General features: G+C 38.6%; 1 protein-coding gene across 2 annotated transcripts in view; it reads right to left on the reverse strand.

Moving 5' to 3' along the window:
• PAWR (pro-apoptotic WT1 regulator) overlaps positions 1–17,230 on the reverse strand; it is a 106,536-nt gene that overhangs the window by 13,811 nt on the left and 75,495 nt on the right. For both annotated transcript variants that reach the window (XM_079715004.1, XM_079715003.1), the window contains one exon: positions 14,638–14,672. In XM_079715004.1, the coding sequence (XP_079571130.1) occupies positions 14,638–14,672 (35 nt within the window). The remainder of the gene's footprint in view (positions 1–14,637; positions 14,673–17,230) is intronic.

Raw genomic sequence — 17,230 nt, forward strand, 5'->3', positions numbered from 1 at the left:
CATGGGCTTAGTTGCTCCATGGCATGTGGGATCTTCCCAGACCAGGGATGAAACCCGTGTTCCCTGCATTGGCAGGCAGATTCCTAACCACTGTACCACCAGGGAAGTCCCTAAATATACATTTTAATTATTTATGGTACAAATTTTTTTTGTTTTCACAGAAATTGACTACAGTATTTTTTTTTTTTTTCGGTACGCGGGCCTCTCACTGTTGTGGCCTCTCCTGTTGTGGAGCACAGGCTCTGGACGCGCAGGCTCAGCAGCCATGGCTCAGGGGCCCAGCCGCTCCGAGGCATGTGGGATCTTCCCAGACCGGGGCACGAACCCATGTCCCCTGCATCGGTAGGCGGACTCTCAACCACTGCGCCACCAGGGAAGCCCGACTATAGTATTTTTAATGAAAGTATAATTTGAATATGCTTTACTTCTGAGGAACTTATTTTAACTCTTTGTGATATACAGAGATTTGAAGGTGTAGTTCTAAAATGAGCATGCATATTTGATTTTTAATGTCTGTAACAGCAGAAAGAGATGCCTCACAGTAAGAATTTAAAGTTTTTTAAATTTTCACTTAAAACTCCAAAGCAAGCATCAAAATTTTTTTCTAATTTATAAGAACAGATCTGATTTTATGTATCTTGCCAACTGAACAACCACATGATCACCTTTGCGTTTATATACTTGTTTTTATATTCTCCTTAAATTCCCCCCCGACCTATCCATTTTGTATTAAACAACATAATAATTCATAAATCCATCTAACCATTCAAATTACACTATTGTGCAACATTTAGAAAGTGAACAAAACACACTTTCCTCAGGATACCTCAAATACTAAGTAATCATCTGATACATAGAACAAGGGAATAAATAACAAGTACATAGTGCTAGCTATAAAGTATACAGTGGGCCCTATGAATCTGTGGGTTCCACATCCACAGACTGAACCAACCCACATCGAAAATATTCAGGGGGGGAAAATGCTAGAAATTTCCAAAAAGCCAAACTTATATTTATATAGCACTCACACTGTATTAGGTACTATAAGCATTCTAGAGATAATTTAAGTATACAAGAGGATGTGCATAGATTATATACAAATACACCATTTTATATAAGGGACTTGAGCATCCACAGATTTTGGTATCCTCGGGGTCCTGGACCCAATCCCCCCTCCGTGAATATCAAGGGATGACTGTAAATGTCTTACTGTCTTTTAGATTAAAAGGTAAATATAAACAGAAGATCTAATATTTTCCTCCTGCATCCTAACATTATCTTGTGCATCACCCTGCCTGCCTTGGAGACCAGTTTAGACTCATTTAAAGGTAATAGGAAGTCATTAAAGCAGGGAAAGTGACAGAATCATTTTAATAAAATGCACTGGAAATGAGCAAAACTGAAGGCAGCGAGAGCAGTTTGAAGGGTATTGTAATCATCTATGTAAGAGATGATGGTGTCTCTGGACTTCCCTGGTGGCGCACTGGTTAAGAATCCACCTGCCAATGCAGGCAACAAGGGTTTGCTCCTTGGTCTGGGAAGATCCCACATGCCACGGAGCAACTAAGCCCGTGCACCACAACTACTGAAGCCCACACACCTAGAGCCTGTGCTCCGCAACAATAGAAGCCACCGCAATGAGAAGCCCGGGCACCACAATGAAGAGTAGCCCCAGCTCGCCACAAATAGACAAAGTCCACACGCAGCAACAAAAAACCAACGCAGCCAACAATTTATTTATTTATTTATTAAAAAAAAAAAAAGATGATGGTGTCCTAGTTGGGGGGTTGGCACTGGAGCTACAATGACTGAATTTAAGTGAGGTAGTGAAGAAAGGGGAGGGGAGGGGAGGGAAGGAAAGGAAAGGAAGGAGGGAGGAAGGAAGGAAGGAAGGAAGGAAGGAAGGGTCAAAAGCAATGTCCAGATTTCTGACTTGAGCAAGAATCGATTTTTTTTTTTTTATTAGTTTCTGCTTTATAACAAAGTGAATCAGTCATACATATACATCTGTTCCCACATCCCCTCCCTCATGCATCTCCCTCCCTCCCACCCTCCCCATCCCACCCCTCCAGGCGGTCACAAAGCACCGAGCTGATCTCCCTGTGCTCTGCGGCTGCTTCCCACTATCTATCTACCTTACGTTTGGTAGTGTATATATGTCCATGCCTCTCTTTCCCTTTGTCACAGCTTACCCTTCCCCTTCCCCATATCCTCAAGTCCATTCTCAAGTAGGTCTGTGTCTTTATTCCCGTTTTACCCCTAGGTTCTTCATGACATTTTTTTTTTTTTTAAATTCCATATATATGTGTTAGCATACGGTATTTGTCTTTCTCTTTCTGACTTACTTCACTCTGTATGACAGACTCTAGGTCTATCCACCTCATTACAAATAGCTCAGTTTCGTTCCTTTTTATGGCTGAGTAATATTCCATTGTATATATGTGCCACATCTTCTTTATCCATTCATCCGATGATGGACACTTAGGTTGTTTCCAGCTCCGGGCTATTGTGAATAGAGCTGCAATGAACATTTTGGTACATGTCTCTTTTTGAATTATGGTTTTCTCAGGGTATATGCCTAGTAGTGGGATTGCTGGGTCATATGGTAGTTCTATTTTTAGTTTTTTAAGGAACCTCCATACTGTTCTCCATAGTGGCTGTACCAATTCACATTCCCACCAGCAGTGCAAGAGTGTTCCCTTTTCTCCACACCCTCTCCAGCATTTATTGTTTCTAGATTTCTTGATGATGGCCATTCTGACTGGTGTGAGATGATATCTCATTGTAGTTTTGATTTGCATTTCTCTAATGATTAATGATGTTGAGCATTCTTTCATGTGTTTGTTGGCAGTCTGTATATCTTCTTTGGAGAAATGCCTATTTAAGTCTTCTGCCCATTTTTGGATTGGGTTGTTTGTTTTTTTGCTATTGAGCTGCATGAGCTGTTTATAAATTTTGGAGATTAATCCTTTGTCAGTTGCTTCATTTGCAAATATTTTCTCCCATTCTGAGGGTTGTCTTTTGGTCTTGTTTATGGTTTCCTTTGCTGTGCAAAAGCTTTGAAGTTTCATTAGGTCCCATTTGTTTATCTTTGTTTTTAGTTCCATTTCTCTAGGACGTGGGTCCAAAAGGATCTTGCTGTGATTTATGTCATAGAGTGTTCTACCTATGTTTTCCTCTAAGAGTTTGATAGTTTCTGGCCTTACATTTAGGTCTTTAATCCATTTTGAGCTTATTTTTGTGTATGGTGTTAGGGAATGATCTAATCTCAAACTTTTACATGTCCCTGTCCAGTTTTCCCAGCACCACTTATTGAAGAGGCTGTCCTTTCTCCACTGTACATTCCTGCCTCCTTTATCAAAGATAAGTTGGCCATATGTGCGTGGGTTTATCTCTGGGCTTTCTATCCTGATCCACTGATCTATCTTTCTGTTTTTATGCCAGTACCACACTGTCTTAATTACTGTAGCTTTGTAGTATAGTCTGAAGTCAGGGAGCCTGATTCCTCCAGCTCCGTTTTTCGTTCTCAAGATTGCTTTGGCTATTCGGGGTCTTTTGTTTTTCCAAACAAATTTTGAAATTTTTTGTTCTACTTCTGTGAAAAATGCCAGTGGTAGTTTGATAGGGATTGCATTGAATCTGTAGATTGCTTTGGGTAGTAGAGTCATTTTCACAATATTGATTCTTCCAATCCAGGAGCATGGTATATCTCTCCATCTATTTATATCATCTTTAATTTCTTTCATCAGTGTCTTATAATTTTCTGCATACAGGTCTTTTGTCTCCTTAGGTAGGTTTATTCCTAGATATTTTATTCTTTTTGTTGCAATGGTAAATGGGAGTGTTTTCTTGATTTCATTTTCAGATTTTTCATCATTAGTGTACAGGAATGCCAGAGATTTCTGTGCACTAATTTTGTATCCTGCTACTTTACCAAATTCATTGATTAGCTCTAGTAGTTTTTCGGTAGCATCTTTAGGATTCTCTATGTATAGTATCATGTCATCTGCAAACAGTGACAGCTTTACTTCTTCTTTTCCAATTTGGATTCCTTTTATTTCCTTTTCTTCTCTGATTGCTGTGGCTAAAACTTCCAAAACTATGTTGAATAAGAGTGGTGAGAGTGGGCAGCCTTGTCTTGTTCCTGATCTTAGTGGAAATGGTTTCAGTTTTTCACCATTGAGGACAATGTTGGCTGTGGGTTTGTCATATATGGCCTTTATTATGTTGAGGAAAGTTCCCTCTATGCCTACTTTCTGCAGGGTTTTTATCATAAATGGGTGTTGAATTTTGTCGAAAGCTTTCTCTGCATCTATTGAGATGATCATATGGTTTTTCTCCTTCAACTTGTTAATATGGTGTATCACATTGATTGATTTGCGTATATTGAAGAATCCTTGCATTCCTGGAATAAACCCCACTTGATCATGGTGTATGATCCTTTTAATGTGCTGTTGGATTCTGTTTGCTAGTATTTTGTTGAGGATTTTTGCATCTATGTTCATCAGTGATATTGGCCTGTAGTTTTCTTTCTTTGTGACATCCTTGCCTGGTTTTGGTATCAAGGTGATGGTGGCCTCGTAGAATGAGTTTGGGAGTGTTCCTTCCTCTGATATTGTTTGGAAGAGTTTGAGAAGGATGGGTGTTAGCTCTTCTCTAAATGTTTGATAGAATTCGCCTGTGAAGCCATCTGGTCCTGGGCTTTTGTTTGATGGAAGATTTTTAATCACAGTTTCAATTTCAGTGCTTGTGATTGGTCTATTCATATTTTCTATTTCTTCCTGAGTCAGTCTTGGTAGGTTGTGCTTTTCTAAGAATTTGTCCATTTCTTCCAGGTGGTCCATTTTATTGGCATAGAGTTGCTTATAGTAATCTCTCATGATCTTTTGTATTTCTGCAGTGTCAGTTGTTACTTCTCCTTTTTCATTTCAAATTCTACTGATTTGAGTCTTCTCCCTTCTTTTCTTGATGAGTCTGGCTAATGGTTTGTCAATTTTGTTTATCTTCTCAAAGAACCAGCTTTTAGTTTGGTTGATCTTTGCTATCGTTTCCTTCATTTCTTTTTCATTTATTTCTGATCTGATCTTTATGATTTCTTTCCTTCTGCTAACTTTGGGGGTTTTTTGTTCTTCTTTCTCTAATTGCTTTAGGTGCAGGGTCAGGTTGTTTACTCGAAATGTTTCCTGTTTCTTAAGGTGGGATTGTATTGCTATAAACTTCCCCCTTAGAACTGCTTTTGCTGCGTCCCATAGGTTTTGGGTCGTCGTGTCTCCATTGTCATTTGTTTCTAAGTATTTCTTAATTTCCTCTTTGATTTCTTCAGTGATCACTTCATTATTGAGTAGTGTATTGTTTAGCCTCCATGTGTTTGTATTTTTTACAGATCTTTTCCTGTAATTGATGTCTAGTCTCATAGCATTGTGGTCAGAAAAGATACTTGATACAATTTCAATTTTCTTAAATTTACCAAGGCTTGATTTGTGACCCAAGATATGATCTATCCTGGAGAATGTTCCATGAGCACTTGAGAAAAATGTGTATTCTGTTGTTTTTGGGTGGAATGTCCTATAAATATCAATTAAGTCCATCTTATTTAATGTATCATTTAAAGCTTGTGTTTCCTTATTTATTTTCATTTTGGATGATCTGTCCATTGGTGAAAGTGGGGTGTTAAAGTCCCCTACTATGATTGTGTTACTGTCGATTTCCCCTTCTATGGCTGTTAGTATTTGCCTTATGTATTGAGGTGCTCCTATGTTGGGTGCATAAATATTTACAATTGTTATATCTTCTTCTTGGATCGATCCCTTTATCGTTATGTAGTGTCCTTCTTTGTCTCTTCTAATAGTCTTTATTTTAAAGTCTATTTTGTCTGATATAAGAATTGCTACTCCAGCTTTCTTTTGATTTCCATTTGCATGGAATATCTTTTTCCATCCCCTTACTTTCAATCTGTATGTGTCTCTAGGTCTGAAGTGGGTCTCTTGTAGACAGCATATATATGGGTCTTGTTTTTGTATCCATTCAGCCACTCTGTGTCTTTTGGTGGGAGCATTTAGTCCATTTACATTTAAGGTAATTATTGATATGTATGTTCCTATTCCCATTTCCTTAATGGCTTTGGGTTCGTTATTGTAGGTATAGTCCTTCTGTTGTGTTTCTTGCCTAGAGAAGTTCCTTTAGCATTTGTTGTAAAGCTGGTTTGGTGGTGCTGAACTCTCTCAGCTTTTGCTTGTCTGTAAACGTTTTAATTTCTCCATCAAATCTGAATGAGATCCTTGCTGGGTAGAGTAATCTTGGTTGCAGGTTTCTCTCCTTCATCACTTTAATTATGTCCTGCCACTCCCTTCTGGCTTGTAGAGTTTCTGCTGAGAGATCAGCTGTTATCCTGATGGGGATTCCCTTGTGTGTTATTTGTTGTTTTTCCCTTGCTGCTTTTAATATGATTTCTTTGTGTTTAATTTTTGACAGTTTGATTAATATGTGTCTTGGCGTATTTCTTCTTGGATTTATTCTGTATGGGACTCTCTGTGCCTCCTGGACTTGATTAACTATTTCCTTTCCCATATTAGGGAAGTTTTCAACTATAATCTCTTCAAATATTTTCTCAGTCCCTTTCTTTTTCTCTTCTTCTTCTGGAACCCCTATAATTCGAATGTTGGTGCGTTTAATGTTGTCCCAGAGGTCTCTGAGACTGTCCTCTGTTCTTTTCATTCTTTTTTCTTTATTTTTCTCTGCATCAGTTATTTCCACTATTTTATCTTCCACCTCACTTATCCGTTCTTCTGCCTCAGTTATTCTGCTATTGATCCCATCTAGAGTATTTTTCATTTCATTTATTGTGTTTTTAATCGATGCTTGATTCATCTTTAGTTCTTCTAGGTCCTTGTTAACTGTTTCTTGCATATTGTCTATTCTATTTCCAAGATTTTGGATCTGGGAAATAGAATCTTGGATCAGCTTTACTATCATTATTCTGAATTCTTTTTCAGGTAGACTGCCTATTACCTCTTCATTTGTTAGGTCTGGTAGGTTTTTATCTTGCTCCTTCACCTGCTGTGTGTTTTTCTGCTTTCTCATTTTGCTTATGTTACTGTGTTTGGGGTCTCCTTTTTGCAGGCTGCAGATTCGTAGTTCCCGTTGTTTTTGGTGTCTGTCCCCCGTGGCTAAGGTTGTTTCAGTAGGTTGTGTAGGCTTCCTGGTGGGGGGGACTAATGCCTGTGTTCTGGTGGTTGAAGCTCGATCTTGTCTTTCTGGTGGACAGGTCCACGTCTGGTGGTGTGTTTTGGGGTGCCTGTGGCCTTATTATGTTTTTAGGTATCCTCTCTGCTAATGGGTGGGGTTGTGTTCCTGCCTTGCTAGTTGCTTGGCATAGGGTGACCAGCACTGTAGCTTGCTGGTCGTTGACTGAAGCTGGGTGCTGGTGTTGAGATGGAGATCCCTGGGAGATTTTTGCTGCTTGATATTATGTGGAGCTGGGAGGTCTCTTGTGGACCCGTGTCCTGAAGTTGGCTCTCCCACTTCAGAGGCACAGCACTAACTCCTGGCTGCAGCACCAAGAGCCTTTCATCCACCCGGCTCAGAATAACAGTGAGAAAAAGTAGAAAGAAATAATTAGTAGAAGAAAGAAAGAGAGATTGAAAGAAAGGAAGAAGGGAAGTAAGGAAGGAAGGAAGGAAGAAAGAAAGAAAGGAGGGAGGGAGGAAGGATGGAAAGAAAGGAAAGAAAGGAGGGAGGGAGGGAGGAATGAAAGCAAAAGGAAGAGTGAATGGAAGAAGAGAGGGAGGGAGGGAGGAAGGAAAGAAAGAAAGAAAGACAGGAGGGAGGGAGGAAGGAAAGAAAAAGAAAGTGGAAAGAAGAAGGGTGGGAGGGAGGGAGGGATGGAGGAAAGAAAAAGAAAGAAGGAAAGGAGGAGCGGAGGGAGGGAGGGAGGAAGGGAAGGGAGGAAAAAAAGAAAGAGCAGGTAAAGTAAAATAGAATAAAGTATGAAATATAGTAGCGTTATTAAAATTAAAAAGTAATTATTGAAAAAAAACACGGACCGAAAGAACCCTGGGACATATGGTGGAAGCAAAGCTATACAGAGAGAATCTTACACAGAAGATTACACATACACATTCACAAAAAGAGAGCAGGGGGAAAAATCAAAAATCTTGCTCTCCAAGTCCACCTCCTCGATTTGGGATAATTCGTTGTAAAAAGAGGAAAAGGGCGAAAAGTCTGAAATCTTGCTAAGTCCACCTCCTTAATTTGAGATAATTCGTTGTAAAAAGAGGGAAAAAAAGGGGGGGAAAGTCTTAAATCTTGTCCTCAAGGTCCACTTCCTCAATTTGGGATGATTCGCTGTCCATTCATGCACTCCACAGACGCAGGGCACATCAAATGGACCGTGGAGCTTTAATCCGCTGCCTCGGAGGCTGCACAGAGAGATTTCCCTGTCTCTGCTCTCACAGCTCCCGGGTCTCAGCCTTGGACCTGGCCCCGCCTCTGCGCGTAGGTCGCCGGAGGGCGTCCGTTCTTCGCTCAGACAGGACGGGTTTAAAGGAGACGCTGATTCGGGGGCTCTGGCTCACTCAGGCAGAGGGGAGGGAGGGGAATGCCCTCTCCTCGCGCACCAGGCAACAAAAGGGAAAAAAGTCTCTTGCCTCTCCGGTAGCTCCAGACCCTTTCCCCGGACTCCCTCCGGGCTAGCACTAACCCCTTCAGGGTCTCTTCCTGCCGCCAGCCCCAGACCTCTCCCTGCGCTCCGACTGAAAGCCGATACCCGAGCCTCAGCTCCCAGCCCCGCCCGCTCTGGCGGCCGAGCAGACAAGCCTCTCGGCCTGGTGTGTGCCTGAGGGCACCGATCCTCTGTGCCAAAATCTCTCTGCTTTGCCCTCCACACCCCTGTTGCTGTGCTCTCCTCCGCTACTCCGAAGCTTTCCCCCTCCGCCACCTGCAGTCTCCGCCCTCGAAGGGGCTTGTAGTGTGTAGAAACCTTCCCTCCTTCACGGCTCCCTCCCACTGGTGCAGGTCCCGTCCATATCCTATTGTCTCTGTTTATTCTTTTTTTCTTTTGACCTACCCAGGTATGTGGGGAGTTTCTTGCCTTTTGGGGGGTCTGAGGTCTTCTGTCAGCGTTCAGTAGGTGTTCTGTTGGAGTTGTTCCACGTGTAGATGAATTTCTGATGTATCTGTGGGGAGGAAGGTGATCTCCGCGTCTTACTCTTCCGCCATCTTCCTCCGGCTCCCCAAGAATCGATTTTGATACCAACTACTGAAATCCACTAAGTTTCACAAGTTTACTTTTGAACATGCTGAGTTTAAGATGCTTCTAAGATATCTAAAAGTAGATATTTGAAAGTTGTTGGTCATATAGGTATAGAGCTAATGATTTAGAATCATCAACATAGGTATATGCAGTAACCAAAGTCACCAGAGTGAAAGAAATTTCTAGAACAAATACACAGAACAAAAAGAGAATAAAGTCTAAGACAAAGAGCTGAGTAACACCAACACATAAAGAGTAAGTACAGGAAAGGAAGAACTACAAATAAAAACTGGGAAATACTGGCAAAGTGGTAGGAAGAAAATCAAGAGGGTAAGGTATCACCAAAGCCATTATCTATCATGTTATAAAAGATCATTAGAATCATTTTAAAGGACCTCTTTTCACTTAAAAAGAAGTCCACTTATCTGCATCAACCACAGATTATTCAAATAGAAACCACAATGCTGACAACTACAAACGAAAACCTAAAAATGTGGATATCCCTTAATATGTTTGTATTTGCTTGATGTACAAGCTTAAAACAGCATTTCAAAAAGTTTAACCTATTAACAATTTTAAAAATCCTTCATATTAGGCCTGTCAATACACAAGTGATAATATCATACAAACTCAAAACAAGGAATAATTATTACTGAAAAACATAATCAGTGATTTATCCCCATTATGTATTAGGTCTGTAAAGAACACTGTCATAATTGTGAATAACTGTATTAACTTGATCTTATTACCAAATTTAGCTCTGTTTATTTTAAAAACAGAAATGTTTTTAACCTATTTTTGAGGGCTGGATATGTACAGCGCAAAATACCCAGAATAAAAGATTGTTTTACTAACTCCAAAAAGATTGTAACGTTCTATTCAGGAATGTTAACACAAATCTCTAACCAATACAATTCCAAAAAGAATCCCCCTCTGCCCTTAGCTACAAAGTATTAACCATAATGTGCAGAAAAGGAAAAAGAATAAACAGTATCATCAAAGATAAATACCACCATTTACCGAAATTTTCCCCCTCTGGGAATTTTCATATTTTCTGTGGAAACACTAGAAGGTGTTGTGTTGGGGGATAAAACTATCACGAGAACAAGATTGGCAGCATTATGAGATTACAGCTAGAGGAATTTTGCACTAAAATAGGTATTTTAAACCTTAGCAATTAGAAGAAATACAAGACCCATGAGGAAAATCCTAGTTTTAGAATGGATACCAAATATTTAGAAGTATTAGGTAAGTCGTGAAATTACTAAATAACCAAGAAGTACATGACTGGTCTCCATATTTTTAATGTTTCACTACCTTATTCAATTCCACCACCACTGTCCCAAACAGCCCCTCACTCTGGGTAGGTCTTCTCTCTCTTCTCCTTTTAAACACACACACACACACACACACACACACACACACACACACAGAGCAACAACTAAAGATCAAAATCATCTCTCAGACTCTTTATTAAAATTGTGATACATATTCACTGTGGGAAACAGATAACATGAATCAATAGCTCCAGTAACTCCACCAACCCAGAGATAACGGCTGTTACATTCTACAATATATTAGTAGTTCATAAGCTTTTTGGATTGCAGATCTCTTTGAAAATCTGATGAAAAATATAGCTCTTCTCCCAGATAACCATGATATTCTTTTACATAGAATTTCAGCAGCTCATCAATAGAGTTCAAGAACGCTTATATATATTATGATAGACGTTGTTTTACATCATACTCTTTGTTATATGCTTTCCCTCTCTCCATTTAACATAAATAGGTAATAATTTTCCTATAATTATTAACTCCTATAATTAACAGTTTTCTAAAGAATCAGTTTAATGCCTGTATTGTAACTTTATATTAATATGCTATAGCTTATAACCTATCTCATTGTCAGAAATGTAAGTTTCTCCAGTTAGGGGCTATCATACATGTTCATTTCTGGTAAGTTAAGTATAATGAATTATCCTCAAGAGTGATTATATTAACCAAGTAAACATTCTACTAAGAAAATTACACATTGGGGGAAAAAAAAAACAAAAATACATGACCACTGATCCATCCTTCTTAAACCTTGAGTTTCAGAAATTTCAAGATCCCCCCCTCCAAATAATTATCCAAAGTTATTTAAACATGTTTTAAAAAGGAGTTCAGTGAATATGTTAAGAGACGTTCTAGGTAAACAGGAGCTGATTCAATAAAATAGAGCTCAACTACAGTGACTGCTTAACAAACTCAATGCTTAAAAAGTACATCCTTGATATTTGTAAGAAAAAATTTAATATTTAATCCATAATTTACAAGAGCACACAAACTAGTCTTGTGGGTGGCTTGTACCCTCTAATGACTTTTTAAGTTTGTCTAGTCGTATATATATCATAAGTTATTTGGTTTGCTGAAAATATTTTCTAACATATAATGCCAAATTTCTACCCTTTAGCCCATTCCTCCTTTTTTCACCCCCATTAATCAGCAGACACCCTTCTCCAAAAAACATACATTCTCCAGTCTTTGCTACAACTTGCTGACAGATTAATGAAAGTCATGAACTGTTGATATACAATGTAACAAATACCTCTAGATAAGCAATTGATAATTTCAGATCTAGATTTTGTGTTTGTTTTTATTTGGTGTGTGTTCAACTACGAGTTGCTATGAGTCCATGAATAATGACTAGAAACTTAAAAAAATTTTTTGTTGTTGTTTGTTTTATAACAGTATTAAACATGGCTAAACCTTTGAGAGCTGAAAAGTAACAAACCATGTGCTTTAGGCTATGAAAATAAAAGAAGTAACAAGTATATGAACAGGTCACAAGTAAAATAATGGTCTAAAAACGGGTGGGATAGGGAGGGGAGGGAGATCCAAGAGGGAGGGGATATATGTATACATATAGCTAACTAACTTCACTGTACAGCAGAAACTGACACACCATTGTAAAGCAATTATACTCCAATAAAAAAAAGCTTAAAAATAAAAACATACACCATGTGAAATCAATTTTCTACCTAATTTAACACAATATGTAAATAAAGCTTTTGATGAGGATTTGTAAGAAAGTTATTCCCCTAATGATTCTAACTAAAGAATGCAAACCTGAAAAGTGCCAATTATAATTTAAGGTTTATAATTTAATAAGGATTAAATATGTATGAATGATACAGCAAACTTGATAAGTTACTGAAATTTATTTTTATTCCCCAAACCAAAAACTGATGATAAAAACTCTTTTGGTTTGAAAATGTGGCCTGGAAATAGGCCAAATCAAAGCTATTTGATTGGCAATGCTTGCTAGCAAAAGACAAAAGAGTCTTTCCAGTTTAAACTATTCATGTTAAGTAAAAATTACCAAGCACAAGTTTCATTATATCTACAACAAAATTACTCAGAAATGAAAATAAAAGCAGCAGCAGTGGCAAACATATCAGACCTACTTAGTCAATTGTTGATTACCTTGGCCTTCTTATCTCTTTTAAAAGGTAAACACTGGGACTTCCCTGGTGCCGCAGTGGTTAAGAATCTGCCTGCCAATGCAGAGAACATGGGTTCAAGCCCAGGTCTAGGAAGATCCCACATGCCATGGAGCAGCTAAGCCCTTGCGCCACAACTATTGAAGCCCACGCACCTAGAGCCCATGCTCTGCAACAAGAGAAGCCACTGCAATGAGAAGCCCACGCACCGCAACGAAGACCCAACACAGCCAAAAATAAATAAATAAATTTATTTATTTAAAAAAAAGTTAAACATTGAATTTTATCTATATAATAACTTAGTATTAAAATTAGAGCTCTTCTTAATGTTTTATTTTAGATGAATTATAATAACCACAACTTTTAACCAAATATTTTAAACTTTAACATAAAAGTAGGGGAAGACAGAGGTTTTATATGTATAAATCTAGGTAGATTGTCTTGTGCAAGCATGTGGGTTCTGGAGTCAGGTTGCCCGAGTTAAAATCCAGACTCTTCTGTTCACTAGCTTCGTAAGCACAGTGAAATGATTCTACCTCTTTATCCCACTTCACTCACCTACAAAATGAAAGTAAATATTATACCTACAGTACCTACCTTACAAGATAACTTTGAGAATTGAATGAGATCTCTATGTAAAGCTTCTTGGACATTATAAGCACTTGATAAGATTTACCATTATTCCATACTTATTAGCACAAGCATGATCACACCTTCTGCAACCTTCATGGCTTCAACAGGGAAAGAAGCTAATATCTCAGTCATGTCCATTAAACAACTTATACTTAATTGTGATTTTCCTCCTATACATGTGCACACACACTCAAACACATTTTCTGATAAAAGCATTACTCCTTGTGTATAGCTGGTGCTATGGACTTGCTAGGGTCTGAATGTTTGTGTCCCTCCCAAAATTCTGTTGAAATCCTAATGTCCAATGTAAGGGTAATAGGAGGTGAGGCTTTGGGAGGTGCCTAGGTCACAAAGGTGGAGTCCTCATGAATGGAGTTAGTGCTCTTATAAAAGAAATCCCACAGAGCTCTCTAGCCCCTTCCACCATGTGAGGACACAGTGCGAAGCTGCAACTGGCAAGAGGGCCTTCACCAACCAGAACCTGACCCTGCTGGCACTCTGATCTCTGACTTCCAGGCTCCAGAACTGTGAGAAATAAATTTCTGTTGTCTGTGACATTTTGTTATAGTGGCCTGAATGAACTAAGATCAGAATGAATTGGATACTCCCAAAATTCATATGCTGAAAGCACTAACCCCGATGTGATGGTATATTTGGAAGCAGGGCATTTGGGAGGTAATTAGGTTTAGATGAGGTCATGAGGGTGGGGCCCTCATGATGGGATTAGTGTCTTTATCAAAAGAGACACCAGGGAAGCCACCTCTTCTCTCTCCACCATTTGAGGACACAGTAAGAAGGCAGCTCTCTGCAAGTCAGGAAGAGAAGCCTCATCAGAACCAGACCACGCTGACACTGTAATCTTGGACTTTACAGCCTCCAGAACTGCAAGAAAATAAATTTCTGCTCTAGCCATCCTGTCTATGGTATTTTGTTATGGTATCCCAAGCTGACTAATACAGATGGTACATCTGTATTTTCCGTGTTTAAATACACAAGGGAAAATGACTCAGTTTTTCTTTTGCTAAGTTCATCAAACCCTTACAAATCCATGGTGTGTGCAGTGTTCAAAGACTGCAGAGTATGTCAGAATAAGTCGTGGTCAGAAAGACATTACACTCCTGCCTACGATGTAATTTCTTTTTAAGAGCACAATATTAAGGTTTCTTATTTTTCAAACAGCTGCTTGAAACAGTCTAGTTAGTTAAGCCATGGTCAGGAAGACATTATATTTATGTCTACAATATGCTGTTAGTCATAACTTAAGGATTCTTACCTTTTGTATCTGCCTGAAACTGTTCTAGATGGCTCCTGTAAAGTAAAAAAAAAAATGACATATCAGTTTGGGTATGTGTATAAGCACACAATTCCGTATTCCATAAAACTACTCATAGAGAATATTGGAACAATTACCATTGTTTTTTAAAAAATAATTCTTTTATAGATTTATTTATTTTTACTTATTTATCTTTGGCTGCATTGGGTCTTCGTTGCTGCTCGCGGGCTTTCTCTAGTTGCAGCAAGCGGGGGCTACTCTTTGTTGTGGTGTGTGGGCTTCTCATTGCGGTGGCTTCTCTTGTTGTGGAGCACGGGCTCTAGGCGCACGGGCTTCAATAGTTGTGGTACGCAGGCTCAGTAATTGTGGCTCGCAGGCTCTATAGCGCAGGCTCAATAGCTGTGGCGCACAGGCTTAGGTGCTCCGCGGCATGTGGGATCTTCCCAGACCAGGGCTCGAACCCGTGTCCCCCTCATTAGCAGGCGGATTCTTAACCACTGTGCCATCAGGGAAGTCCCTTTAAAACTATTTTGAAACCACAGTAGCTAGATTTAAATGTTTAATCACTGGTTATTTAAATAAAGCAGAAAGAAATACTAAGGTTATGTGTATGCACTCAAAGTACATTTTATTGAATGTAGATAATAATGATTTCACATGGAACTTTACCCCTTAAGTTTCACAAACAGTACTCCAACTAACATTTTATCAAGGTTTTCTTTCATAAACGTCCCTAATCTTATTCTATATGAACTAAAACTTAAGGCACAGACCTTGAATGATATCTGTCTAAATATGCATTAGAAAAAATGCTAATAATGCCTTAAGTTCCAAAACATAACACCTCTCTCACTTTGGTTATAATTGAAATATTTCAAAACATGACATCAGCTTGATTATCCAGACTATCTCTTGCTGCTATGAAATAGGCAAAATTGCTAAATAAGAATAGCCCTTGTTGCATTTACTGATTTGTGGGTAACTGATATATTGATTGTAATGGTAGAAACAATCTGGCAATAAATAATATTTCTGAGGCTTAAAGTAGGCATTTTCCCCTAACATGGTAAAACTCAAGACTAATACACAATTAGAGTAGAATTTTAATAAATACAGAAAGGTGAAATGGAGGATGTTTTCAGCAACACTACACTATTGTGGCATTACACTAATGTTATACTTTGACCCAACTATAAATGATTTAAAGTCAGTTATCAGGTAAGTCTCCATTTAAGTATACTAATAAGTTGTATAATATCTGTTTTCTACGTTTCTCACAGCTTTTTTTTTTAAACAACTAGTCACTTAAAACATATCTCAAGTTTTACGGTATTTTCTCTACAGCTAGTTTGGTGCAACTGATCAAATTACAACTCGGACATACTTGATCAAATTACTCCATGCTCATGTCCAAGATGTATAAACAATTAGATTTAAGCCTATTTCTGTATAACTAATATTCAAGAGCTAAGATTCTAAAGCAGACCAACAACTCTTAAGCTTACTGTTTATTGGTTAGATTTGAATATGCTTTTTTATTAGACAACACTTAAGCTTACTGTTTATTGGTCAGATTTGAGTACAGTTTTATTAGATTACACATTTTGTAACTAAATGTTATTTCACAGTGACTCTAGCAATCAAATTCTATTGCTTAGGGACTTCCCTGGTGGTGCAGTGGTTGGGAATCTGCCTGCCAATGCAGGGGACATAGGTTCAAGCCCTGGTCCAGGAAGATCCCACATGCCGCAGAGCAACTAAGCCCGTGCGCCACAACTACTGAGCCTGCACTCTAGAGCCCGCGAGCCACAACTACTGAGCCTGTGTACCACAACTACTGAAGCCCACACACCTAGAGCCCGTGCTCCACAACAAGAGAAGCCACCACAATGAGAAGGCCGCACACAACTAAGAGTAGTCCCCGCTCACCACAACTAGAGAAAGCCTACGTGCAGCAACAAAGGCTCAATGCAGCCAAAAATAAATAAATAAGAAATAAATTTATATATATATATAAAAATTGCATTGCTTAACAATGGAATGTTCCCCAAATTGGATAGACTATATTAATATTAGCAGAGATTGGGAGGGGTGGTAGCCTGCCTCTCATGTGTATTCAAGACTCACATTTACAGATGGAATTTAACTATGTCCTGCCAAAAAGAGGAAACTGAAATGTTAGATAGAAAAAAAAAAAACAGCCCCTATAGTGCAGTAAGAGTCCCTTTTAACTTTAAGGAGGAAAATTCTTGATGTTTCTATACATTAATACAAAATCCTACACAAATATAAATCTTAGATTTGTTAACTAGAAGCCTCTATATTTCTGTGACCACAAAGATTTCCGCCTCTATATTTGTGACCACAAAGATTTCCAAGCAAAGAGTGATAACTTCATAATTACTATAACTGTTAAAGTTGAAAATTCCATTCTAAATGCGGGGCGGGGGGAGAAGAAATACCTTCAGTATCAATGAAATTGCTTGTAAAAAATACAAATGCTAAGACTATAATAGTCTTAAAAGTTTCAACGATTATGTAATTAGACCTTCCAATAACCCTAAAGTTTATTATACAACTGATTTAAAATATA

This window comes from Hyperoodon ampullatus (genome assembly GCF_949752795.1).
Source record: "Hyperoodon ampullatus genome assembly, chromosome: 11".
NCBI lineage: Eukaryota > Metazoa > Chordata > Mammalia > Artiodactyla > Ziphiidae > Hyperoodon > Hyperoodon ampullatus.